The sequence below is a fragment of the Squalius cephalus genome (assembly GCF_949319135.1).
Source record: "Squalius cephalus genome assembly, chromosome: 20".
In the NCBI taxonomy this organism is placed as follows: domain Eukaryota; kingdom Metazoa; phylum Chordata; class Actinopteri; order Cypriniformes; family Leuciscidae; genus Squalius; species Squalius cephalus.
In genome coordinates, this window is record NC_137141.1 from 14,586,195 (window position 1) to 14,612,415 (window position 26,221).

General features: G+C 37.4%; 1 protein-coding gene across 2 annotated transcripts in view; it reads right to left on the minus strand.

The window, feature by feature from the left end:
• Window positions 1-23,747, minus strand: part of nid2a (nidogen 2a (osteonidogen)) — a 39,572-nt gene extending 15,825 nt beyond the window's left edge. For both annotated transcript variants that reach the window (XM_079853033.1, XM_079853034.1), the window contains exons 1-10: window positions 23,466-23,747; window positions 22,242-22,544; window positions 16,349-16,590; window positions 14,323-14,801; window positions 13,067-13,216; window positions 11,421-11,666; window positions 10,784-10,984; window positions 9,476-9,703; window positions 2,615-2,761; window positions 208-336 (exon numbers count right to left, since the gene is read on the minus strand). In XM_079853033.1, coding sequence (XP_079709159.1) covers window positions 208-336; window positions 2,615-2,761; window positions 9,476-9,703; window positions 10,784-10,984; window positions 11,421-11,666; window positions 13,067-13,216; window positions 14,323-14,801; window positions 16,349-16,590; window positions 22,242-22,544; window positions 23,466-23,669 — 2,329 coding nt within the window. In that variant the 5' untranslated portion in view covers window positions 23,670-23,747. The remainder of the gene's footprint in view (window positions 1-207; window positions 337-2,614; window positions 2,762-9,475; window positions 9,704-10,783; window positions 10,985-11,420; window positions 11,667-13,066; window positions 13,217-14,322; window positions 14,802-16,348; window positions 16,591-22,241; window positions 22,545-23,465) is intronic.
• Window positions 23,748-26,221: the final 2,474 nt, after the last annotated feature.

The window sequence follows — 26,221 nt, forward strand, 5'->3', positions numbered from 1 at the left end:
GTTTAATTTTCATTCAGTAATTCTATATATATATATATATAGAATTAAACTCCTAACTGAATGACAATACCATTTTTTTATTCAAAGACCCCCAATTCCACTAACACATCAGGTATACAATGGTCTCTGAAAGATAAATAATAATATCCAATGTGGTTGGAAGAGATTTGTTAAATCAAGGCAAGGGAAACAAAAAAAGTTTCTTACCCTGACATGTGCGGCCATCATATCCAAACTGAAATCCGCTCTCACACTGACAGCGATGGCTTCCAGGCAGGTTCACACAGTGAGAGTGAGCACCACAGGAGCTCAGACCTTCTGCACACTCATCCACATCTACAGCGAGAAAGAAACTGCTCAGTTGCAAGCCATAATGCCCTCATTTGACCCAACCAGAGAACAAGATTCATGTTCTTGGAAGACAGGTGTCTAGAAAGCTGTGAGAGATGCCTTGGTGTGAACATGTCAGTGAGGCGCTGGAGAGATAAATCATGCCCTGAGATCCTGACGTTTGTGATGACAGAGAAAGATAGAAGGGGATCTCGTCTCTGTCGGAGTGTGTGGGAACAGGCCTGAGGCTCTGGGTGGGTTTAGAGCTGGTCAGCAGGAGACCTGGTTTTGATCACTGCTAATTACAGGGAGGGTAAGGAGCCCACGGTCCCCCTCTCTCTCTCTCTCTCTTGATTTTTCTCTGCTGTCTTTTCTTGACCCCCTTATTATCTACTCTAGAGTGAAGAGTTCAGACAGGTGATAAAATATTCCTCTAATAGGAACACGATGCCTGAAAACACACTCACGCACACATAATCAAGCGCAGACAGTGCCTTCGGAGTAACACTGGGAAATCTGATTCATTCCGGTGAATCAGTTCATTCGGATGGTTTGTTCCAAAGAACCAGTTCTAAAAGAAATGAGTCAGTGAATCAAATTATGTGAATGAGGTTGTCAGATCATTTTTAACAACAAAATAAATTAATTTCTAAAGACAATAATGTTAATAATTATTCCACAATTTTTCTTTCCAACAGTTTTACTCTTTAAAAAAAAAGATCCCTTATGAGGTGTACACACGTACACTGATTTAGAGTGACAAAACAGCAATAAGTCATTCACTTTTGTTGCAGTGTTTTATGGGTGTGTCCAGCGATGTGAAGTTTAACTTTATGCAAATGAGCTTTATGGTCATGATGTATGGGCCATTTCATTATTAGAAACTGTCAGCGTAAACAAAATTATGCATGGACAGTTTATTTTTTGGAATCATATCATTTGTGATATTTTGCAATATGCACTGCAGCAGTTTATATATTCCATAACACTTTCCCACCCCGAATGTTAGTTTAAGTGCAAGAACGATTATTCATTCTTCAGTTTGTTCAGATGGTTTGTTCCAAAGAGCCAGTTCTAAAAGAAATCATTCACTAAATAAATAAAATAAAATAAAAGAATCATACCTAAAAGCATTTATCACTGCGTTTCTGATTAGAAAATATAGGTTGCGTCAGGTAATTCTCCACAACAAAATACACAACATTGTTGCCAATATTAATATGAATTAATAATGATATATTTATTCCACAATATTCTTTTCAACTGAACAAAATCATCATAATTAGTCATTACATTTCAATGAGAAATTTTTTTTTTTTGCAATGCTTTATGGGTGTGACTCAGCTGAGAAAAGTTTAACTTTATTCAAACAAGCATTATAAAAATACGCATAAACAACATTTTATTTGTGATATTATTCAATATGTACTGCTGTAGTTAATCTATTCTATCACACTTTCCAATCCAGAATGTTATTTTTTAAGTGCAAGAAAGCTGATTCTTTGTCCAATTATAATGACATCTTTTTTCCCCCACTAGCAATACATCTCAGTTGCGCAGCCCAACCTCTCTTTTGCTTTGTGGATCAGTTCAACCAAATCACTGAATCAGAATCAATTTGATCGCAATTCATTTGTGTCTATATCAAATATCATCTGGAATAGGGGTTCGCAAGGAACAAAATGCACATCTGTGTGGGTACATTGGGAGTTTTCGGGAGGGGAGGTGCGATTTGCTCTCACCCCTCTTCAAACGAGGAAATATTAGGTGGTCTCAGCCCCCCCAACTAGCTTGAAGCTGAGGATGTGGCCTCTGCATGTGCAGCTCAAACAGAAATGCCACAGCAATGTGCCTTTGCTTACAAATCTTCCCCAGACTCACCGCAACCCCACAGATCTCCCACATTCCACCTAAAGAGTGTTTAGTCTTTCTGTTGTTTGACTTGGTAACAGTGGGAGGAAGAAGATGAGAGAGGAACGGGGGGGGGAAGACCCCAGGCACGTTCATGATTCACTGAGGGTTTCCTCTGACTCATCGGATAGGAAACGTCTGGTCGTGCTAATGTACTACAGTGGTGACGACCCCACTTCTGGACGACATGTAGTGTTGATGTTACGCAGATGCATTGCTCTAATGAAGGAAGACGAAGGTTTTGGGTCATTCTCAAAGTATTCCAGACCCTCGACTTATTAAACAGAGTGTCAAGGGCCTGGAATTGAATTTACGGCTCAAACGTGTGTGTTTGCACAAGGCGGAGGAGATTTCTCCATATAACTTCTCTTACCATAACAGTTACGCCCGTCTCCACTGTAACCTGTGGCGCACTGGCACGAGAACAGCTGTCCCTCGCCCGGCATGCACTGTGCAGTTGTGTCACAGTCATGATTTCCAGAGTAACAGGGGTTCACATTTTCTGGCTCGGGTTCTCCAGCTGAGAAAAGATGTGAAGGCAACAAAACTATAAATAGGAACTGAGCTAATATCACAACAAATAACTTCTTATGTAATATCAATGGATAACAACTGAATCAGTCCCATTGAAAACTTAGCAAAGGGAAACACTTCTATAAAAGGGGGTCAAAAGAGGTCAATAGTTAAGGCTCTTTCACACCAAGGACGATAACTATTAATATATAGCTTTAAAGACCCCCTGTGGTGAAAATCAAGTTTTTAATGTTGTTTATGTGGTGTTTTTAATATGCTTTAAGACAAACCATGTGCAAATTCATAAGTCAACACCATTGCTGAGTATTTTCTTCTTAAAACTGCAGACAGTCTCTAAAATCGCCCGTGTTTCTTCCGTAACAAACTACCTTGTAACCAATCACGACAACGTGCCGGTGTGCTTTAGCATATCATTAACTATGCTGCGAAGCAGGGGAGTCTCAAGAGAAGCCAGGTTATTTTTCGGTTGATATGAAACATTGTATGTATATGATGTATATTACGATGTTATGGTGAACTATACGCCTTTCTCCACTGACGTTCTGAGTTGGGAGCTGTCTGTCTCTGAGATGGCGAATGGGAACATGGTTTGTGTAAAATTAGCAACACATTATTAGCTGTTTGATAACATAATCAAGCAAAAGGCTAATCATATTAATTACCGTTATGCGTCCGTCCAACATTGTAGAGAGCAAAATGTAAAACGTATTACCAATTTAATGCATTTACTTGTAAGTGACCCTGTATAATTCACTCTTCCACTTCTTCTAGTTCAAACATATATGTGACCCTGGATCACAAAACCAGTAATAAGTAGCACGGGTATATTTGTGGCAATAGCCAAAAATACATTGTATGGGTCAAAATTATAGATTTTTCTTTTATGCAAAAAATCATTAGGATATTAAGTAAAGATCATGTTCCATAAAGATATTTTGTAAATTTCCTACCATAAATATATAAAACACTTATTTTTGTGAGTGGATGCAGCACAATCGCACGCATAAACGGACAACTTTAAAGGTGATTTTCTCAATGTTTCGATTTTTTTGCACCCTCAGATTCCAGTTTTTCAAATAGTTGCATCTCGGCCAAATATTGTCCTATGCTAACAAACCACACATCAATGGAAATATTTTTTATTCGGCTTTCAGATGATGTATACATCTCAATTTAAAATTGTGACTGGTTTTGTGGTCCAGGGTCACATATACAACCAGTAAAGTTGAGAGAGTGGATTATGTATTCCAAACTTGCGTAATTGCGTGGAGATTAAGCTAATTTGCATATTTACTTTCAGAATTTTTTTTTTTCACCTGACAAACAAAAAAACACTGACAATCAGAATCCATCCTGCTTTAAAAAGCTTGAGCATTTAAAGCATCAGACGACAGAACTGAAGCACACACTTTATTGCGCACACAACTTCATTGTCCATTGGTGCGTATTTCTCCCAAATTTTTTCTCCACTGACATTTCAGAAAATTCTTCAATCAAGACTTTTAGGCATTGATACAACTCAAAGTTGATTCAAAGCAAAAAACAAACAAACAAACAAAAAATAACGAGAAAATTTCCAACCATATATAAATCTCACCCCTTTCTTACAATCTACTGTAAACTCAGATTCATTTCTGCCTCCTTCCACCGACTTTTTTCTTTTTCAATAATTCGTTACACTCAATATGGAAGAAAAGATCTGTTGCTATTTGTGATTCATCGCTACTTTAATCTCATGGATTTGTTCACACTTAGACACATACTTCTCCGGCAATGTTAATTACAACTTCAGTATTTTGACAACAGCTCCTGTTCACAAATGACCTCTAAACTGGAAAATGTCAATGTTGTGGTGCGGCCTTTCCTATTTACATAGTTTCAGAACTATTATCAAAAAACGCTAAGTTATTGATTTCGTCACTGGTGTGAACGGGCCTCACTCCTCACATCGTTCCAAACCTGAATGACTTTTCTTCTTCGCAACACAAAATAACATCTTTTGAAGAACATTTGTGTCCAAACAACATTGTAAAAAATCACAGATACATTTCTCAAAATATTTTCTTCTGTGTTCCGCAGAATAAAGAAAGTCATACAGGTTTGCAAAAATATGAGGGCGAGAAATTTATGAAATTTTTGTGTGAACTATCCCCTAAATTTACCAGAAAGTATGTTTAAAGGCGCCTTTTAAAAAAGAAAACAGTGCCAAACATGACTATGGCAAGGAAAAAAGTCCATATGATGAACTGTATGTCATAAAACACCCAAATGGAGATTTCTGAAATGAATTTTTACTCCCAGAACCCCACTGGGTAGCTCTATCTTAAGCTATTTTTTGTGCCAGTTTATAATATTGATTGATTATACTGCTGTTTGTTCAAGATACCAAACTAATTCACTGTGATAGGGAACACGGACTGGAAATGTGACTCACAGATGCATGGCATGAGTCACTGCAGATGTCTTAAAACATCCAGCCAAAGTCAGCATCCTGAGAGGAGGTTTCTTAAAAAAATAAGTAAATAAGAATTACTGATAGAGCTATTACAGCCATCACTGCTAGGGCTGAGCGATATGGCCAAAAAATAATATCTCGGTATTTTTTGGTTAAATGGCGATATATACGGTACTTTCTACGTTTTTCTATTTGGATAAAGAAAATCTGTATTTATTTAAAAAAATGTCATTTCACATCCTGCCCAATGATATCCTATAAACAATGTTGATATTGAAGGATATGGAAACAAATATAGTGCATGTAATGTAGGCTATGCAATATATTATGTGCAAAAAGGTGGTTAAAATCACATTACATTCTAACATTGTAACATTACAATCTAAAAACAAAAATAATGCTTTTGACTAAAGGCTAAACTAAAAATGAAAATAAAAACAAAAGCACTTATTATATTAGCCTGCATTTGATTACCCCATTATAATGGTCACTTTCATAAAAATATACTTGTAGGTTTAAAATTCCACATATGGCACATTTATTGTTTCCAACAACAAATATTTTAGCAATATGTCTATTTTAGTCAGAATTATTGCGCTACTATTCTATTGTGCTCTGTCTGTTTGGCGCAAAATGCACGTGGCGGCGCTCCATATCGTTCCAAAAAAATATATTGATATATTATCGTACAAACTCGATATACCGCCCAGCCCTAATCACAGCGATAGGGAATGCTGGGACGTCCGCGCCGGACATGACTTTATTCTTAGTAATGTTATATAACCACAGACCTTGAGTAATGAGAGTCTTTGTGATAAATGTGCATTCACAGGTGTTAACACATGGAGAGGTGTGAACACTTTGCTTCCCGCCAAATCAACACAATTTCAAATGGTTCGTATGTTATTTAAATTTGACCTTGGGGGTCAAAGTACCTGACCTGGAAAACACAACACCCTTAAAAGGGTCTTAAAACACCATTACTAAAACTACAAGTGACATTACCAAACCCCTTTAGACCAAGACAACAGGACTTCGTTGTGCTCTTACCCATTCGGCCTACCATGAGGGACCCATTGTTGGGACCCTTGGGCCATGCGGACTACCTTCACCCCCACCCAACGCCTACTCATCACGCATTAAAAACAGCTTGATTTCCTCACCCCAGGCCAGGGACCAATTTGGCCAATTATCAAAGCCAGACAGGAAGACTTTTGTTTGAAGTGAGAGAGAATGAGAAAGACGGTCCCCTTTAAAGTGACTCCACAGGGGAGGGGGAAAAGTGGAGAGAAACTACAGGACAAACGTTGCCAAAGTTGGTCGGGGGGGTTCTTTTTAACTTTTTGCTAATTAAAGGGACAGGGGCAGACCAGTGGGGCGGAGCGCTGGTTAACACAAGACTTTGAGGAAAACGAAGGGGGTGGATGCACCCGGTGGGAAACTGTTGTCGCAAGTGGGAGAGAAACACTCCTCAAGTAGTTCACACAACTAAACTTGTGTTAAGAGTGTGTGATGGGGGCATCTGGAGGACTGAGCTTGTGCCAGAAGAAACAGAACCCAATACACAAGCTTAAAGTAATTGACAGACATAAAACACTGACCATCACTTTTCTACACGTTCATCTAAACAAACCCAAAACTTGATTTACACAATTAAGGCATGTTTCTGGACCAACATCCACCCATGCAACCAAAAAAAGTTAGCTAAAGCATAAACCAATGCTTGCTTTATTCAAGTTAAAAATATGGTTCTACATTTGAAATGTCCAAGGTGAATTAATCTTAAGAAATGTTTGTAAGAATGTCTTTCAAATCTATATATAATATTTTATTTCATTTAAAAGAGAGTTTATTAATAATTTATTAAATAATTTTAAATGAATGAACTGCACCATGGTTCATTATAAATTTGATATCTACAGAATCAGGCTCTTGTGGTTGGACAATTTCTCATCAATATTTCTTTATGCAATAACATGAAAAAAAAAATGAAAAAAAATGAGATGGTGCCAAAATGGAAGAGCCTGTTTCGGTGGTAAAGAAACATAATCATACTATTAATGTATTTATGGCGATGATATTATTTTATGGATTCCGGTAGCCCAAACAGTAGAGTAAGGAGCGTTAGAAGTGCAAGGTCATGGGTTTGATTCCCAGAGAATGCATGAACTGATAAATTGTAGGCCTACACCTTGAATGTAATGTAACTTTCAACAAAAGTGTCTACCAAATGCAAAAATGTAGATAAGAGCTGTATTTGCACGTTGCCAAGATGGCCAGCGAGTGAACAGACTTCCCTTAAAGGGACCCTGAACAAATTCCACCAGCCCCGGTTTATGGAAAAAAAACCAAATGCTTTAAACATCATCAACCACATGAAACTCTAACAGCTGGTCTGAAATGAACTGAGATCCAGCCACATACCTCTTCATGTTCACAGTCAGCAGGACCATAATGACACGTTATATGGTCACACAAGCGTGTGAATCCACCTCAGTCTAATCTAATATGCTTTTAGTCAGATCAGGTCTGATTATGTGTCAGCACTGGTCTAATTACTACACGTCAGTCGTGCCGAACAAACTGTACAGACAGTGGCAGCTGTGTTTTCCAGCCTCGGCCAGAGTCCATGCATGGCTCTCTTGGGAACAGGGATTCCGGGGTGTCCTTCTGTTCCCACAACATCACTCTGCAACTATTCCTCAACCCGGCCCCCGTTAGGGATACTTTGTCCGAGTTAACACAACAATAACAGCAGTATTGAAACTTATCACACCCACTATTTAGGTTATATATCAACATCTGGAGGAGACTGTACTCCCCGAACACTAAATACTCTCACAGGGCATGATCTGGCTAAGGAACAATCTTGTAGGTGACCAACCACATCTTACTATTTATTACATAAAATCCAGCAACTAGGTCCTGTGATTTCAGTTTACACAGTGACAGCAATGATCAATTATGAAAAAACAATAACTGTGTGGCTTTCCAACTAGGGATACAAAAATTTCTGGATGATATACAAAATGGACATTAAAATCCTACCCTATTTTGTCTAAATAAATGTACAAAAATAAAACACTAAATCAAGCATTTTAAATGCTACAAGAGGGAATTTAGGCACTTAGCATTAGATGAGGATAAAGGTAATCTAATCTAAATGTAAAAATAGGGGAAATGAGAATGAACAATATACAGTTTTGGCCAATATTCAATTTTGACTGGTAATTATATATGATATATGATGATATATTGGGCGATCCAACTTGAACACAGGGTTCAAAGCAGTCAAAATGACCAAAACGCACATCTCTAATGATCTCTGATGATACGTTCTTGCATAAATGAGGCTTAGTTCGTGTGTTTATCATCTAATGGTAAGATAACATTCATTATAATGCAATGTTGTATCTTCACGCATGAACTTGCAATCCATAGCAAGCGAATGGAAGGTCACATCAGGTTTTGCCGATTGAGCAACTCTAAGAAACTGGATCTTATTTGACCCACAGACTAGATACAACACAGCTGGAGATACGCTCATCCGAGCCCCACTTATCATCCTAAAGTCAGCGTCTACAGCGTTAGCCAGGAACTACAGGGTCATACAAAGCATAATGTGATGTGCCTTTGTCCCACTAAAACCTCTCTTGGGAACAACACAGCCTTACAAGGTCACAAATCGAGTGGGGTTAAAAAAGAAACGTTTGATTTATTCCTTGAGGGAACTCGCTGGATAAAGGGATTTGTAACAAACTGCAAACGCAAAGCCCAACAAAATGCTACAGCCTCACTTCACAGACATTGTTCATTTTAAGTGCAGACCTCTCTCTCCAGCCCCTGGGTCCGCTGTCTAATGCCGGGCCGTGGTAGAAAGCAGCAGGTGGTTCGGAGTGGTTATCTTAGACCTCCTATTTTGCATGATGGGAAGGCAGCTGAAAGCAAGCCAGTGTAAGTCCTGTGTGAGAGCCAGACGTCTCAATGCCACATCAGTCAGCATGCTAATAAAGAAACTATGCCAAAAATGAGGGTCGGCCTAAACGAAGGATATACAAAGAGACTCAGTTTCTCTTAGATTAGGAAGGTTTTTCTACAGAAAATGAGAAGAAGATACCAAAACAATCAACTGATAGGCTTTTTACACTTGAAACTGTTAAGCCAATGTCATTCCAAACCCTGAGTTTAATCAAAATAACGTGACCTTCAGGGTCTTCATACCCTGTGACAGTGCTGGCAGCCTACCTCCGAGAGGGCCGATCTTGTTGGTGATGGCGTATCGAAGGATGCGCTCCTCTTTGACGTACATAACAAATATGCGCTCCATTCTCAGCTCCTGCGTCTCCAGTCCGCTGCGGTGCCCGTGACTGCAGTCCCTGTATGTGATGTTCTGTCTGACCTGGAAAGTGAAGGTCTCCGCTCCGTTTTCAGCTGACACGACTGTAAACTCACGCACTGATGATGAGGTAATCACTGAGAAAGATAAAAAAGACAAGAGTTTAAAGAGTTCAATCAAAACTAACTTTAGATGGACCATAACTTTATTCTAGAGCTGCTGTAAAGCCAAAACAATCTCTGTTACTTTAATTTCCTATTATCACTGTAAAGCTGCTTTGAAACAATCTATATTGTTAAAAGCGCTGTATAAATGAAGGTGACTTGACCTGACAAGAGGAAAGCAATTCACAACAAACTTTGGCTCTTCAATTCTAGACCCAAAATCCCACAGGATTTGATTGTTAAGCATCATCATGTTCAGCAACATGAGAACTGCTTTTATTTAGGGTGCAAGATCAGACAGAGCTTCCTTTGAAAGGAAATGGAGGAGACAGGAGACGTCAATAGATCTATTATTTTAGCTTACATTTCCCCCTTTTGTTTTATACTGAATTTGTGAGAAAAAAAAAATGATTATTTAACTAAGCCATTTTCAAAAGGCCACAACTCTTCACAAATCTTATATCATTCAAAAGGTTTGGGTCAGTACATTTTTTTATGGTTTTAAAAGAAGTCTCTTATGCTCACAAAGGATGCATTTATTTGATCAAAAATACAGTAAGACCGTAATATTGTGAAAGATTATTAAAACTTAAAACTAAAACTGTAATATATTTAAAAAACGTATTCCTCTGATGGCAAAGCTCTAATTTTACTTCAGTCTTCAGTGTCACATGATCCTTCAGAAATCATTCAAATATGCTGATTTGGCGCTCAAGAAACATTTATTATTATTATCAATGCTGAAAACAGTTGTGCTGCATAGAAAACAGAATTTAGCAAAACTACGATTACATTATAAATGTCTTGACTGTCACTTTTGATCAACTGCATGAGTCCTTGGTGAATAAAAGTATTCATTTACTTTAAAAAAATCTTACTGACCATAAACCTTTGAACGGTATACAGTATATACAGTATGTGAGTAATTCCATTGACAGTCCTGGTAAATATAAAAATATTTTTGAAAGAAAATTCCATCAGGAAAAATGCTCAGAAATTGGATCAAAGGTGGACGGATGTATTTACTCACTAGTTACTCCCTTCAGAACTTACATGAAGGATAATACTGGTAAGTGTCCTTAAATGGCTCCATCTGCACTGTGGCACCAGGAGGGATGAAGGGAACACTGCCTTGTAAACGAGTGTCCACATTGAGGTAGTTCTGGGTATCCAAACCCGTAGCTGTCTGGACGATGCTGAGACGCTGGTTACCGGGATAGAAGGTCACATCGGCACGGCGAGTGAATTCGGCACCTGTGAAACAGAAATGTTCCTTTTCAACATTACTGTTTTAAAGGTTGTTAAAAAGCAGTGTTGTGGCTCACTAAAAAGCAGTGTTGTGGCTCACTCATTTTACTACAAACAAATATTAAGTCAAGAAATAAGATCCAGATGGGGGTTGTGACCCTTATAAATGGTGCTTGATGAACATTTGGGTCTTTTTCGAAAAGAAAAAAACAGGCTTTTTCATGCAAAGTGAAAACATATTATCATACAATGGAGCACCTGACTTAAATTAGGGGAAAGGGTTGTTGTACATGCCTTGGATATCAGACTAGCAAAGCCCTAGTGGGACTCTATTAGTGAGAACAAAACCGCTAAGCCTAAAATCTCACAGCAGGAGGCCATGTGTTTTAACAAACATGCAACACCATAAAAGAGGTAGAAAATTAGATCATGACGGCCTCACCGGTGATACTGAAGCCATTAAGGCTGTTTGGCAGCTCTAGGGCAAAGAGCCAACCAAACAGACCTCCAATGGGGGCCACGGGCATAAGGGCCCAGCCCACCGGCTCCGGGACCTCACTGATGGCGGTGTACGCTCGCCCATCGCCAACCACGATGTAGGCGTGCAGGTCGATGCTGTCCAGCTGCACTGCTGTGCCACCCACCAGCACAGTCCCTCCGACCTTTCCATTCACACGATGAGGTGCACCTGAGGACAAGGTGAAGACCAAATCATGAAAATGAAAATCTTTTGCAAGTCTATGTGGATTGCTGATTAATTCCCGGAGTCAAGAACTAAATCTGAGAGGTTAAAAGGAGGCAGAAATGTAATTTTTATATTTTTATTCGTCATTCTAAATGACCAATAGAGTGCTGCAGAGATGATGTTTTTTAGGCCAATCTGAAAGTAATGGTACGTCCAAGTCCTCCTTAAAAGATTGCATGTACTTGTTGAGAATTACGCGTCGTAATTATGACGTCGGATGCGTTCAAGTCACTTTGCTTTGTACAATACTATCAAATTTTGTACATGCAACTTATTTTATACTTAAACAATTTATTTTATTTACATTAACATTATTTATTTCAACAAATTTACCAACAATACAGCCACTATTTTCTCACTAACATGCCCCCAACACAGAAACTCGGAAAGTTCTGAGTTTCCCACTTGTAATTACGACTTTGTGCTGGCGTTCAAGCGTGTTCAACTCGTAACAACATGACTTGAATGCACCATTATCACCACCCTGGTTCCCTCAACAAAAAGCCAATAGGGTTTTTTTCATTGGCTTTTGGATTATTGGCCTCAAAAGCTCTAATTTCTCCAGTTACTCAGCTGTTTCAGACTGGTTTTGGAAGGTTTTCCCTCTCCACCACCTCCCTCACCGGCCACACAAAGCTCCTACTGTTCACACGCATATCCAACAGCTGAGGAAGCTTTTCCACTGAATATTTTCTCTCAGAAACAAATGTCTGTCATTCAGTACAAGCCAGACGTGCCGCTTTGAAACGGGGCTCAAGTTTTCTTTCACACTTAGGCTTGTAGTGGATGTTCACAGGTAGATTACAGTCATATAAGGCCAATGTGATGTCATTGTCTTGAAAAGATCCTGTTACTCAGGCCCCATGAGAGCCGCAGAATGATTCACTGGGGAATTCCTGTCCAAAAGATAGATCAAGTGTTTCCGACATAAAACCTCCCACAAATTTGGCATGGCAGCCACAACTATTACGAAAGAGACTGTGGAATAAGTTGTGGGTATTACCGCAGCCACTTAACACATGTGTTCGTCAATTACAGACAATTAGCACAAGAGTGAAGCTGTTAGTAAAAGTTTATGCTAGGAGACGTGGCTAGATTTGACAGGAAACAACTGCATGGAATTTGCATACCTAATGTGTGCCAAATCGAAATTTTATCTACAAATTCCTTTGCATTACAAAAATAGATGTTTTTACCTTTACAAATACTGTGTTGGAAAGAGAAACACTGGTAATCTGTCCCCAGAGGTTTACTGCAAATGTTGTTCATACTTTCAGAACAAGGTCATGTTATGTGTGGCTTTTACAACGGCTCTTTTTACAACATTCCCGCTCCAGTCTTACCGTTTGGCAGGCAGTGGCGGCCGTTGCCGTAGAATCCTGAGTTGCAGTGGCAGCAGAAGCCAGTGGAGTAGTCGGTGCAGTGTGCGTTCTGACTGCACTGCTGCTGGAAGCGATCGCACGTCTCTTTATTTTCAGTTGAGTAATGGATCACTGCAGGAGAGACACGGAAAGACTGCTCATAAATAGGCTAGTAAAGTCGAACTTATCCACTGTTTAAGTCATAAGTCACATTCCTATACAATCTTAAATTCTCTCTGTATCGTATTGTTAATTAGGGATGCACCGATATGAAAATTTTGGCCGATACCGATAACCGATAATTTATATTTGAAAGCCGATAACCGATATATTGGCCGATAGATCTAAATCCAAATTTTTGAGAGCCTGATTACAAAAAACAAAGTCTCATCATATCCCACGCACACAATTATAATGATGTTCTCATTATAATTTTATGTAACCTATATGACATACTAGCATGTTGCACTGTATTTTCCTCTTCAAAGTAATTCCAATCATATTTTAAGCAATTCAAGGCCATATCGGCAAACAGTGCATATCTGAAGTGTCTCAGCTGAAGGAAATAATCCATTATTTATCCGCTTTATTATATCGGCCAAATTTTCTTATCGGGCCGATAACGTTAACATTTATCGGCCTATACCGATATGGTCACAATGCTTGCATCAAATAATCACAATAATCACAATACTTGAATCAAAATAAAGGTGCATTAAAAAAAAAATTATTTTTATTTTTTGATGATTGTGATTGTAATTTTGGAAATTAATTTTGTGTAAAATTGTGTAAGTTTCTGGTGTAAATGTTTATGTTGCTCTTTTGTTAACATTAAATTATAATTTAATTTGCTAAACCAAATTAGAAAAACTAAAATTTTTGAAATTATATAAAATTTATTATAATAAAAGGATTTTATTTTAGTCATGGTAGTTGCCAAGGCAAGTTTTTCATGTAATACTTATATTTTGTATTATTTTAACTTTATTTCAATTACAAATGAATTTTTATAGTTTTAGTAAACAACAACAACAACACTTTTAGCATAACACACAATACTATCCATATACATGCATTAGAAAAGAGCAAAAGCTTGTCTGAGATGGCGTATGGCAGTAGATGCTAAAGTAGGATTGGTCAGTAACATGTTTAGGGCGGGCTTAGTGAAGGTTAAATTAGCAAAGGTTCCATCTGTATATATCAGTATTGGTTATGGATCACAATAATTAAACTCTCACCTCCAGAGTCAAAGTTCACTTTCTCCTCAACACTGAACACTTGGACACCAGAGGGGTGAGGTGGGTTGTCCTTCACAAGGTTGGGGTACACCTGCAGAATTGCGTGCTTTGGTAATGGCCGCTGGGGCTGGGTCACATCCTCCGGGGGGAGATTACGGGGATCCGGATGAGGGAATTCGCCTGGACCTGACACTGAGGGCTGAAGTGGAGATTGACCAAGAGGGGCCTCCTGGTTGAGACGCTCCAGTAGGGAGGAGTCCTGCTCTGGCTTAAGGAACTCTGTTGTGGTGGGATCCTGGAAGTCTGTATCGTACTCCTCCTCATCTGTCTCTGTGTAGTCTTCATCTGGAAACGCAGCGTCCAGGTCTGGAGGAGCTTTGGTTAAAACAGCCTCATTCTGAGCAGGAACCACATTCTGGAAGGAATATCTGTTTCCAATGTGGAAAAGCCAAACTCCAAGCTCTCCTATGTTTCCCTTTCTGAGGAGAATTATAATATTAAATGATAATATTCTCATTTTTATCAAAGCAATTTATCAAATTAAAAATAATCAGACTAAGAATTTTTTTTTATTAATGCTTTTATTGTACTATATTAATAAAATAATTATAATAAACGGATTTCAAATAATCATTTAATGTTTGTTCTGCTTTACCTGTTTTATAATTTGGGGAGATATACACCGTTCAAAAGTTTGGGGTCTGTATGTTTTTTTTAAATGAAATTAATCATTTTATTTAGCAAGAATGCATCAAAAATGACTAAAATATTATGCAGAACAACTGTTTTCAACACTGGAATTAATAATAAACTAGTGCAAAAAATGCCCGTGCAAAATCAGTTTTGTGTGTGTTTTTAGTAATTGTTGGTTTGGTGTGTTTGAGTGCTCATTGTTACAATTACACAGCAAAAGTTCAGTGACATTTTTATTTGTGCATGGTAGAAAGCACACAGTGAACTCTGAGAAAACGCTATGCTTGAGCAAACAGTTTGTGAATAGGCAACTACAAATGATGCCCGTGAAAGAGACTGTGAACGCATTGAATAGGATATGTTTAGTTGGTGAATAGCATAGGCTACTATTACACAGTAGCGATAACGTTAAGCGCACCAGAATGAAATATAATATTCAGAAGTAAACAGTGTAGCTGACTTACAGATTCAGTTAACATCCACAAATGAATAAGCACGTCGATTCAGGGAGCAGTGCAGAGTGCCCGTGCAAAATCAGTTTTTGTGTGTGTTTGGTTTCTTGGTAAAGAAAACACATTTTTACTCAAATTAATCAAAATGGATTTATCACGTTTTGGAACCAAACTATAATATTCAGAAGTAAACAGTGTAGCTGACAGATTGTCAGAATGTTTATTTTTAAACCACAACCTTCTTGGGGCTTCTTTGACCGATACAACTCTCTAATGTCAGAATGTTTATTTTTAAACCACAACCTTTTAAAAATGATATATTTAACGATATCTTTAGCATTTCTCATCCAAACAACGTCAAACTTGGCACTGCACTTACTCGTGCCCGTAGCGAGACACCTGTCAAGTTTGAAATCCATCGGACTAACGGTTCGAGAGATATGTGGTTAACAGACACACAGACAGACAGACAGACAGACACACACACACACACAGACAGACAGACAGACAGACACACACACACACACACACACAGACAGACAGACGTTTCTGTAATTTATAGAGAGATATTGACATCTGTAATAGCATCTGAAAATTCAGCTTTGCCATCAAAGGAATAAGTAACATTTTAAACATTAAAATAGAAAATATTTATTTCATAATATTTTACTGTGTTTTTGATTACATAAATGTAATCTTTTAAAAACTTTCAAAAACATAAAAAATAATACTACCAACCCAAAACTTTTGAAGAGTAGTGTATAGTGTATAAATGTTATTATTTATGAACTAACTGATAACAGTTTATTTTAATTTTGAATAACTTTCTGTATTAATTCTAAAAGAAAAAGTTATTTTATTTTATTTTATGGTAAGCTTACTGGTAAAGGTTCTTGACGGACTGCTCGTTGGTGGTGACGCTGTAGTAAGGCCCCTCTGTCCGAGAAAAGAAGAAGTAGGACAGCTCTCCTCTGGTAAAGCCCACACGTGCCGGAAGCTCAATTTCAACATTGTAAGATTCTTTGGGCCGTGTCCCAAAAAACTGCAGGCCATCCTCAGGGTATAGAAAGAGCGCATAAGTATCCTTCTCATTGTACGCAATCACCACTTGGAACGTGTTTATCTAAAAGAAAGAAGAGATGGCCATTACTCAGGGCTCCAGAATTCTTTGCAGCACTTTAGAAGGTAATAAAAAGACTTTCAAAACATATCACCAGTAAATATTCCATTATATACTGTAAATCTATCGAACATGTTTAACTAAAGAACTTCTTTTTCCTTACTTTTGGACAAAGTGATCTCAAAGAGATTTGCTTTCTGTGTACATCAATTGGTTCTGGAGATCTCAACCATCTAGAACTTCAGCCGTAACCCAAATATGGTGTTTCTAACCACTATGGTGTTTCTAACCACTAAACCATTAAGATGCGTTTTGGTCGATCGGATCACAAGTAGACAAATGAGACAAATTCCAGTTTACACCTGGTATTTTAAATCTCTTTTGTCCACTTTCAATCACTTCTGTCCTGATTTCTGTTAGGGGAGGGTCTAGAAGCGGGTAAACGTATGGGTTTTTTCAGATCTTTCGATGTAATGGACAAAATAAGCTTGCACAATTTACATATGAACGTGCCTGGAGATGGCGGAAAAACATACGGAGAGCAGCAGTTTTCATTTCTGATATGATAGCCTCAAGACAGCGTGTTAGAAATCAGGAATGGTGAGAGAACATTGTGCTTGGTACATTTTTCATCTTCAAACCAAACTTGGGTTTCCAGCCGACAAAGTTTAAATCCTGTCTAGCTAGTGCGCTTCCCAAAATGTTTACGCGTTAGGTCAGTAGGTGGAAAGTAGGCGGTCTTTTGTGGCTGTTTGAACTCATTCAACCACATGTGCGTTTACTCTACGAAAGCAATCCGGTCAAATGAGTTTCGACTACCTCTGGAAGTGGTCAGAAGTGACTAGCTAGACTAGCTCGAGACGTTTTAGACCCCGTTTACACCTGTATTTACTGTCGTCCACTTGTGATCGCTAAAAAAAATGTACAAAAAAATCTTTATACCAGGTGTAAACAGGGCCATTGTTGTTTATCACACTTACTTTTACTGCACTTAACAGACCACTAAAAAAGTTTTGAGAGTCTGTGACTCTTGGCCATGTCAACTGTGGCAGATATGATGAAGAGGATCAGAGGATATTATTTTAGCATTATTATTTATATACAGTTATAGTATTTATTCATATTTTTAATTAGCTTTAATACATTTATACATTTTTAGTTTCCATTTTATTTTATTTTAGTTTTAGTCATTTTCGTACTTCATCTTATTTTATTTCAGTTAGTTGACAAGGCAACATTTCCCATTTCTCTCTCGTTTTATTCCAGCTTTAGTTCAATTGACAGTTTTTAATAGTTCACTGCCCAACTAGCCTCTCAATTGTGCCTGCAACACTTACATGCAAAATCAACATCAAAGACAGTTCCAAATGAGCCTTGATATACAAATAAGGATGATTGGTGCAGTTGCTGCATAAATGGAGCGAGTTACATTAGTTACATTTTCATCAAAGATTATGAAAGCGAGCATGTTTCTTCTTCTGAGTAACTTGCAAAGATGAGTTGTTCCCAATAAGGTAAGGAATGCGCATTATGAAAATAAACTGGGTCTATTTTTTAAGCAAGCTTTTCTAACAAAACATCCTAATGATATTCAACCCAGATATTAAGATGCCCTTCCCCCTTTCCAGCCTCTCACGTACACACACACACACAGAGGTTGTGTGTGAAATTCCTCTCCTCTGTTTAGTAATCCAAGCTGTCCCCGAGTAGAGCTATCACCTCCACGAAACAACCCCCAATTCCAGAGAGACAATGCTGCATCTGGCTTACAGAGAGCCTCGGGCTGCCTCATTCCCCAGCATGCATCCCTCCTCGATCCCCTCACCCAACCCTGCAGCCTTCAGCTTCAAACTCCTAATTGCAGGACCACACTGCCTCTGAGCAGTGCAGAAACACACCCATAAACAAGATCGTTTAAAGATGTTAAGGTGCGAAAAAGATATTAGACCCCCCCCCCCCCCCCCCCCCCCCCCCATGTAGGTGCTTATTAGCTTGAGATGGTACTACATCAATATTATCAATAATATTACAGTAGTCAAGTCACCTTCATTTATACAGCACTTTTAACAATATGGAGCAGCTTTACAGTGATAATAGGAAATTACCAAAACAGATTGTTTAGGCTTTACAACAGCTCTAGGATAAAGTTATTGTCCAGCTAAAGTTAGTTTTGATTGATTGATTCACTTCCGTTGCGAAGATCATTAGTTATTAACTTAGTTTAACTTAACTTATTAACTCGCTAACACAACTTTACGCGCTCTGGCCGCCCATCCGCACAAAACAGTGCCTGGTGTCTCGAGAACGCACTCCCTGAAATAGGTTCGAAGGTGCAAACGATTATCCGTTATCTCTGCGCAAACCTCAAAACCGCAAACCCGTGAAAACGCAGACGTCGCGCACATGCGCATTACGTGTTCAGTAATCCTCATCACCATCATAACATCAGTACTATTACAATATTTTTCTTCATTATGTCTTATATATATAGTGACTATATATAGTCAAGTCACCTTTATTTATATAGCGCTTTTTACAATACAGATTGTTTTGTAGCAGCTTTACAGTGATAACAGGAAAATATTTTGTAAAAAAAAAAAAAAAAAAAAAAAAAAATTGTTTCTGCTGTACAGCAGATTTAGAAGAAAATAGTGTTATAGTGTAACTTAAGTAAGTTCAGTGATGGTTCATTTTTGTTTTAAATTTTTTATTAATTTAGTTAATTTATATATATATAGCCGCTCTGGAGAAAACAGCTCAGTTCAGTTCTCAAATAATGGTGTCAATTCAGGCAGATCAATAATACTGTTGAATATTATAGTATATATATGTATATGTGTGTATATATATATATATATATATATATATATATATATATATATATATATAAACACTTAAAATATTTTAATTTGATTTTCTAAAACTTATTTCATTACTAATGTTAAGGATTTGAATACTTTTTTATTGTTATTTGTTATATTGTATACTGTATTTCTTTTTCTTGTCATTATTTGTTTTGTGCATAAAGTCCAACATTTGTGAAGTATCACCTCCATAAGCCCGTCCTTCTGCACTGACAGAAATCTGGAGGGGGCACAAGACCAGATATAGTGGTTCAAATCCCAAAGGAAAACAAGATATCATCCCGAGATTTCCACCATTTAGTCCCCCTGAGCTTCAGCAAACTGCAGAGAGACCGAGCGGAAGCGCAGTAAATCAACTCAAGGATGTGCTTTCCTCAAACAAGCCCTATGGCCTACAGCTATTCAACTGCAATCAAGTAAAATGTAGTAAGCAAACATTGCGTAAGATAGTAAACAGTTCTAAAAGCATGCAACCTTTTAGTCCGGAAAGATGACTGCAGTTTGACTTTCCTCCCAGTATCCCTGCAATGGGAGCTATCTATCTAGCTTCTACCAAGTGACTGGGCCAAAATACTGGAGTTTGATTGGATGCACTTTTATGTAAAAAAAAAAAAGAAAAAGAAAAGTTGAATGTTGAATAACCTATTTATTTTTTAATCCTAAATATGCTTAGTTGGCTAGTTGCATTTTATTATTTGCATTCAGCTTTGTTCTTTTTTCTGCTGAACAGAACCCAGTGGAACTCTTGGTGATATTTACTCTGAGAATACAAACATGAATATGAACATGGCATTGTGCAACCTCAACAAGAGAAGAAATGCTGCTTCCGGAACCAATGAACAACAAATGCTAATATTTTATGAGCAGAGCAGCTGTTTCTGCTCAGCAGTCTGGACAAGAGAGCCAAACACTAGACTCTAGTGACTAGAGGCTTGAGGACCCGCTCATTAATGCCCATTAGAGTAAAACACTGAAAACACTCAGAATTCAGTTCCATTTCAGCTCTGCAATCACTTCACTTACACAGCAGAAGACTGACCGACAACTGTTACATTGCTAAATGGAAATATGGTCTGAATGTGAGGGATACATTTAGGATATGACCAGTCTACTGAGAAATTCACCTATAAATAATATAAAACTGGATTTTGTGCATGTAAATGTGGTTCAACAGATGCATTACTGTGTAAAAGTTTGGGGTTGGAAAGATTTTATGTTTTTTCTTCTATCCTCACCACGACTGCATTTATTTGATCAAAATTACAGTAAAAGAATAATATTGTGAAATGTTATTACAATAAAAAACTTTTTGCTATTTTAATATATTTTAAAATATAATTTATTAATGTGATGCAAAAGCTGAATTTTCAGCATCATTACTCCAGTCTTCAGTGTCACATGATCCTTCAGAAATCATGCCAATATGATGATTTGCTGCTCAAGTAAAAACCATGATTTTGTCAAGATTCTGAATGATGAATAGAAAGTTCAAAATAACTTTTGTAACTTTATACATATTTTTTGCTGTCACTTTTGATCAATTTAATGTGTCCTTGCTGAATAAAAGTATTAATTTCTTTAAAAAAAAAAACAACAAAAAAACTTTAATGGTATAGTGTACACTTGATTTACTTAAAATGGATCACAGAGCTGTTTTAAAGGGATAGTTCACTTTGAAATAAAATTTTGGTATGTTTTAGCTTACCTCAAGGGCATCCAAGATGTAGGTGTCTTTTTTTCCAGAGTAGTTTCAATTTTGATATTTTTAGGTCAAACCGTTCTTGTCTGTCAGTCATTTAATGCAGGTCTATGGTCACCCCCTCAAAGAGCATGCACAGAGTCCAAATTAAAACAATTCCCCATCGTCCAAATTAAACAATTCCCCATCGTAAGTACACATTGATGGCCTAAGACACGAAACGAGCGGTTTGTGTGAGAAAACGAACAGTATTTATATCGTTTTTACCTCTTGTACACAGCCACGTCCAAGTGATCTGAGGGCGCTCGCGCATCCTGCTGTGTGACGTGTACGCAGACTGGTGCATAGATATATACACTTGAGGTAAGCTAAAACATACCAAAATTTAATTTCAAATTGAACTATCCCTTGAATGGACATTTGGGAAAACCAATGCTAAATGCAAATAATAAATACAACTTACCATTTTGTGTTAAGTTGGCATAGCAAAAAAAAAAACAATTACATATTTTTTATTATTATTAATAAAATTAATACATTTTATTATATTAATAAATATTACAAGATTTTACTATGTAACAATATTTTATTAAGTTAATAGATTATTACATTTATACTTTCAATGTGTGATTTTAACTGCATTTTTGTCTGCTTTTGTACAGTAAACTATTCTGGTACTCTGCTTGATGTCCGATGTAAAATTTGACCCTAGAAGCAAAGCCAGCTGGGAACCACTGCAAACTTAATTAGATTCAATAAACCCGTCAGGCCCCCTGAGAAACACTGTGGCTCTGATAATCTAAAACCTTCCAAGTCATTACTCAGCATTTCTGTGGTATGCGAGGTGTTGATAAAACCTAATCACTGAAGTGACGGGGACAATTAGGAGCAACTCAATCCCACCAATTGTTCCAGTGAATTGCAGGTAAAATGAAAGGCTGAAGGGCTCTGGGATAGATTAGCGGGTTCTGGGAGACGCTATTGTGTGCGCAGTCCCCCCTCTAGGCCTGAGATTAGGACAGATGACCAGCTTTGATAACCTCTGCCTAAAAGGAGCTCAGGTAAAGCACCGCTTTAAGCAGTTCTCTTACCCGATTGGATGGGCCGGAGCTGCGGGTGACCTCCTCATAAGCTGACACGTTCTCCCAGGTGGCGATGAAGGCATGGGTAGGGGTGAACGTGGCATCTGGAAAGCCTCTCCTGACATCCGCTTCCGCCCGCTTCAGCACGGTAGGAGACTCCGTCTGCCGGTAGAAGATGGATCCTTTTCCTTTGCTGGTGTCAATGTCAGCCAGGAAGGGGGCGATGACAGGGAAGTCGGTGGGGAAGCCGTCATCCACGTACTGCTTCTCCATGGGAAGATCCTGAGTTGAGATGATTCCATTGGTGGCCACCTGGAACGAGACATTTAAAGACAAAACAAAATGAAAACTGTCCATGATGATCTTAATCTGGGGTCATGTTCTTTTTTTTTTTTTGAGTAAAATCATACATTCATTTTTGACCACTTTGGATTTAAATTAAAAAATGAGCTTAAAACGTTAAACTTTTAAATAAATAAAAACTTTCGTTACAGTTTATTTGGTAACACTTTACAGTGTCCGTTTCGTTACATGTACTTACCAACAGCAAATTATGCATAATTACAAGTAACTAACCCTAAACCCAACCTTAACCTTAATATTACTCAGTACTTAAATATATAATTACACTGTAACAATGACACCTTAAAATAAAGTGTAACCCTTTATTTTAAGGTGACATAGTTACATTGTAATTACTCAAGTAAGTACTGAGTAATAATAATTAACTACATGTACTTACTATAGAGTTATGGTTAGGGTTTGGTTTAGGGTTAGTTACTTGTAATTATGCATAATTTGCTGTTATTACTATAGTAAGCAAAGCACATGTAGTAACATGCAACTATGTCACCTTAAAATAAAGTGTTACCTTGCTGATAGCATTTAAATTCTAAAAACTGAGAAGAAATTACAAACATTATTGTGATAAGTACAGACAGAAATAAAAATGTCATATATCATAATAATGAAATTGTTTTACAGGGACATGCTCATCTCAAAATAACAACAAATCTTTTTAATATTACAGCATAATCATTTATTATTATTATTATTATTATATTTTTGGAAATCTTAGACTTTGCTTAAAGTCTTTATACATACAACTTGATCTATCTACAAAGCCTGATCTATTAATATGTATGTATTATATACTTGTTACAGTACGAGATACGCTAATTCTTTAGGCAAGACAACAACAACAACACATTATCAGACGCTTGATGTACTCACATATAAGATAGTGAAGGACGCCTCATAGAAGTACATGGGTTTGGTTAGCGTGATCACTTCAGAAGTCTCATCGTCCCCTTCTTGCAGAGTTACATCGCCGTAAAACATCCCATATGGATAGATGTCATGTCTGTGGATAGCTGTGACATGGTGAACTGTCCAGAAAAGTTGTAAAAAGAACAGTGTTGTTTTGCCCCACGTCATTTTAAAGAACAGCTAGTACACATGCAGCTTAGTATGCATGCGGCACACTCAGATTGAATGAGTTTGAGTGCGCGCTGATGATGTTGGGCATGAAGTGGGAAGCTTGGGATCAAGAACTCCACGGGACGGGAGGGTTTGTAGGAGGTCACGCGGACGTTGATTGGCTAACGGGTGACACTCGGGACACCGTCTGCATTTCATTACATTATTTTACAAGAAAAGAGACTGGGGAGGCGAAATTTATTTATTTAATGGCGAAATTTATGAAAAAAATATTTTTAAATGTATGGTCTTCTTAAATAATTATTTATATTATATTATAAAATATATATTAATTAAAATGTTATAATATTAGTATTAAAAATAACAAATAACTATCTCTAAATTTGAATGCATTATATAACTTTTTTATTTTATAGTCAAATTATATAATAATATATTTTATTCTGTTAAATATCCAGCTTTTCATAATCCCTCGTGGTTTTCCCCTCTTTCCCCTATGCTTTTACCTGACAGTTTAATGATAATTACATTAAGACTGCTTTAATCCAATTATTCAATCTGAAAGAATCTTTAATCAACTTAAGGAGTGTAAATATCAATAACAAATGGATGAGTGTCACTAATCTAATCACTGCTGAGGCTCATCAAAGACTGCATGACAGTGACGTTCTGTTGATATCATGTTTGTATTCGCTTTGTGAATATTACACAATACATACTTTCTGTAATTTCTGTATTGTACATATTGTATTATTTATTATGTGTGACAACAGTGCTGTAATTGTATTTAATATTTTCTTGTATTGTGCTTGTGCTGATCATTCATCTTGAGAACTGATCATGTCTTCTTTGTTTTTGATGCCATCTAGTGGCGATTCCTATCATCAAAGCTGGAAATGGGACAAAAAATAAGAAATAATGTGAAAATTATTTTTGCAGGACTATGGCACAAACCATAAGGTCTTAGAACAAGATCATGTTTGTGACTTGTGCCGTGGCTTGACCTTTTCTCTTGTCTTATAACAACTTCGTCTGTAAACAAAATGTGTTTACAACACTGTAAAAAATTTCTAACCCTCCCAAATCAAAAATTTCAAGTGACCGATAACATCTAAATTTTTCAATTGGCCCAAGTGAAATTCTGTAAATTTCAATTGGCCCAAGTGAAAATCTGTGAATTTAATTTTATAATGTACAGAATTTCACTTGAAAAAATTAGATGTTATCGGTCACTTGAAATTTTTGATTTGGGAGGGTTAGAAATTTTTTACAGTGAATGGATGAAAATGAATTTGCTCCTTAGAGAAATGATCACTCATTGGTAACATGGACTGTAGAGCAGCACAGGTCAAAGTTTTGTAATTCACAACAAAGTTAAATTAAACCATGCAATGTTCATCATGCTCTTATATTTGTTTTATCTGTTATCTTCAAACCAATAAAAAGGTTTAGTTTCTGATCGTTTTCAAGGACACAAACTTGATTATCTATTAATGTTTAGTGTCCAACAGGGCAAAAGGCCCCTCAGGGTGAAAAGCCACAGTATTTTCCTAAACCTGTTTGTTACTAAATACTGAGAACCCGTCCTGTTCCACATGTCATTGCAAGAGCTGACAAAAGATTTGAAGTCAAATTTTAATTTGATTTGATACAGGATGATGATTCTTTGATGAACAAAAAGCACAGCACATATTTGAAATGAAAATCTTAAGTAACATAAATGTCTTTACTTTTCATTTTTGATCAATTTAATTCATCCTTGCTGAATAAAAGTATTGATTTCTTAAAAAAATCAAAAAAAAAAAAAAAAATACCCAAACATGTGAAAGGTTGAGATATGGATTTTTATATATACACTCACCTAAAGGATTATTAGGAACACCTGTTCAATTTCTCATTAATGCAATTATCTAATCAACCAATCACATGGCAGTTGCTTCAATGCATTTAGGGTGTGTGGTCCTGGTCAAGACAATCTCCTGAACTCCAAACTGAATGTCAGAATGGGAAAGAAAGGTGATTTAAGCAATTTTGAGCGTGGCATGGTTGTTGGTGCCAGACGGGCCGGTCTGAGTATTTCACAATCTGCTCAGTTACTGGGATTTTCACGCACAACCATTTCTAGGGTTTACAAAGAATGGTGTGAAAAGGGAAAAACATCCAGTATGCGGCAGTCCTGTGGGCGAAAATGCCTTCTTGATGCTAGAGGTCAGAGGAGAATGGGCCGACTGATTCAAGCTGATAGAAGAGCAACTTTGACTGAAATAACCACTCGTTACAACCGAGGTATGCAGCAAAGCATTTGTGAAGCCACAACACGCACAACCTTGAGGCGGATGGGCTACAACAGCAGAAGACCCCACCGGGTACCACTCATCTCCACTACAAATAGGAAAAAGAGGCTACAATTTGCACGAGCTCACCAAAATTGGACAGCTGAAGACTGGAAAAATGTTGCCTGGTCTGATGAGTCTCGATTTCTGTTGAGACATTCAGATGGTAGAGTCAGAATTTGGCGTAAACAGAATGAGAACATGGATCCATCATGC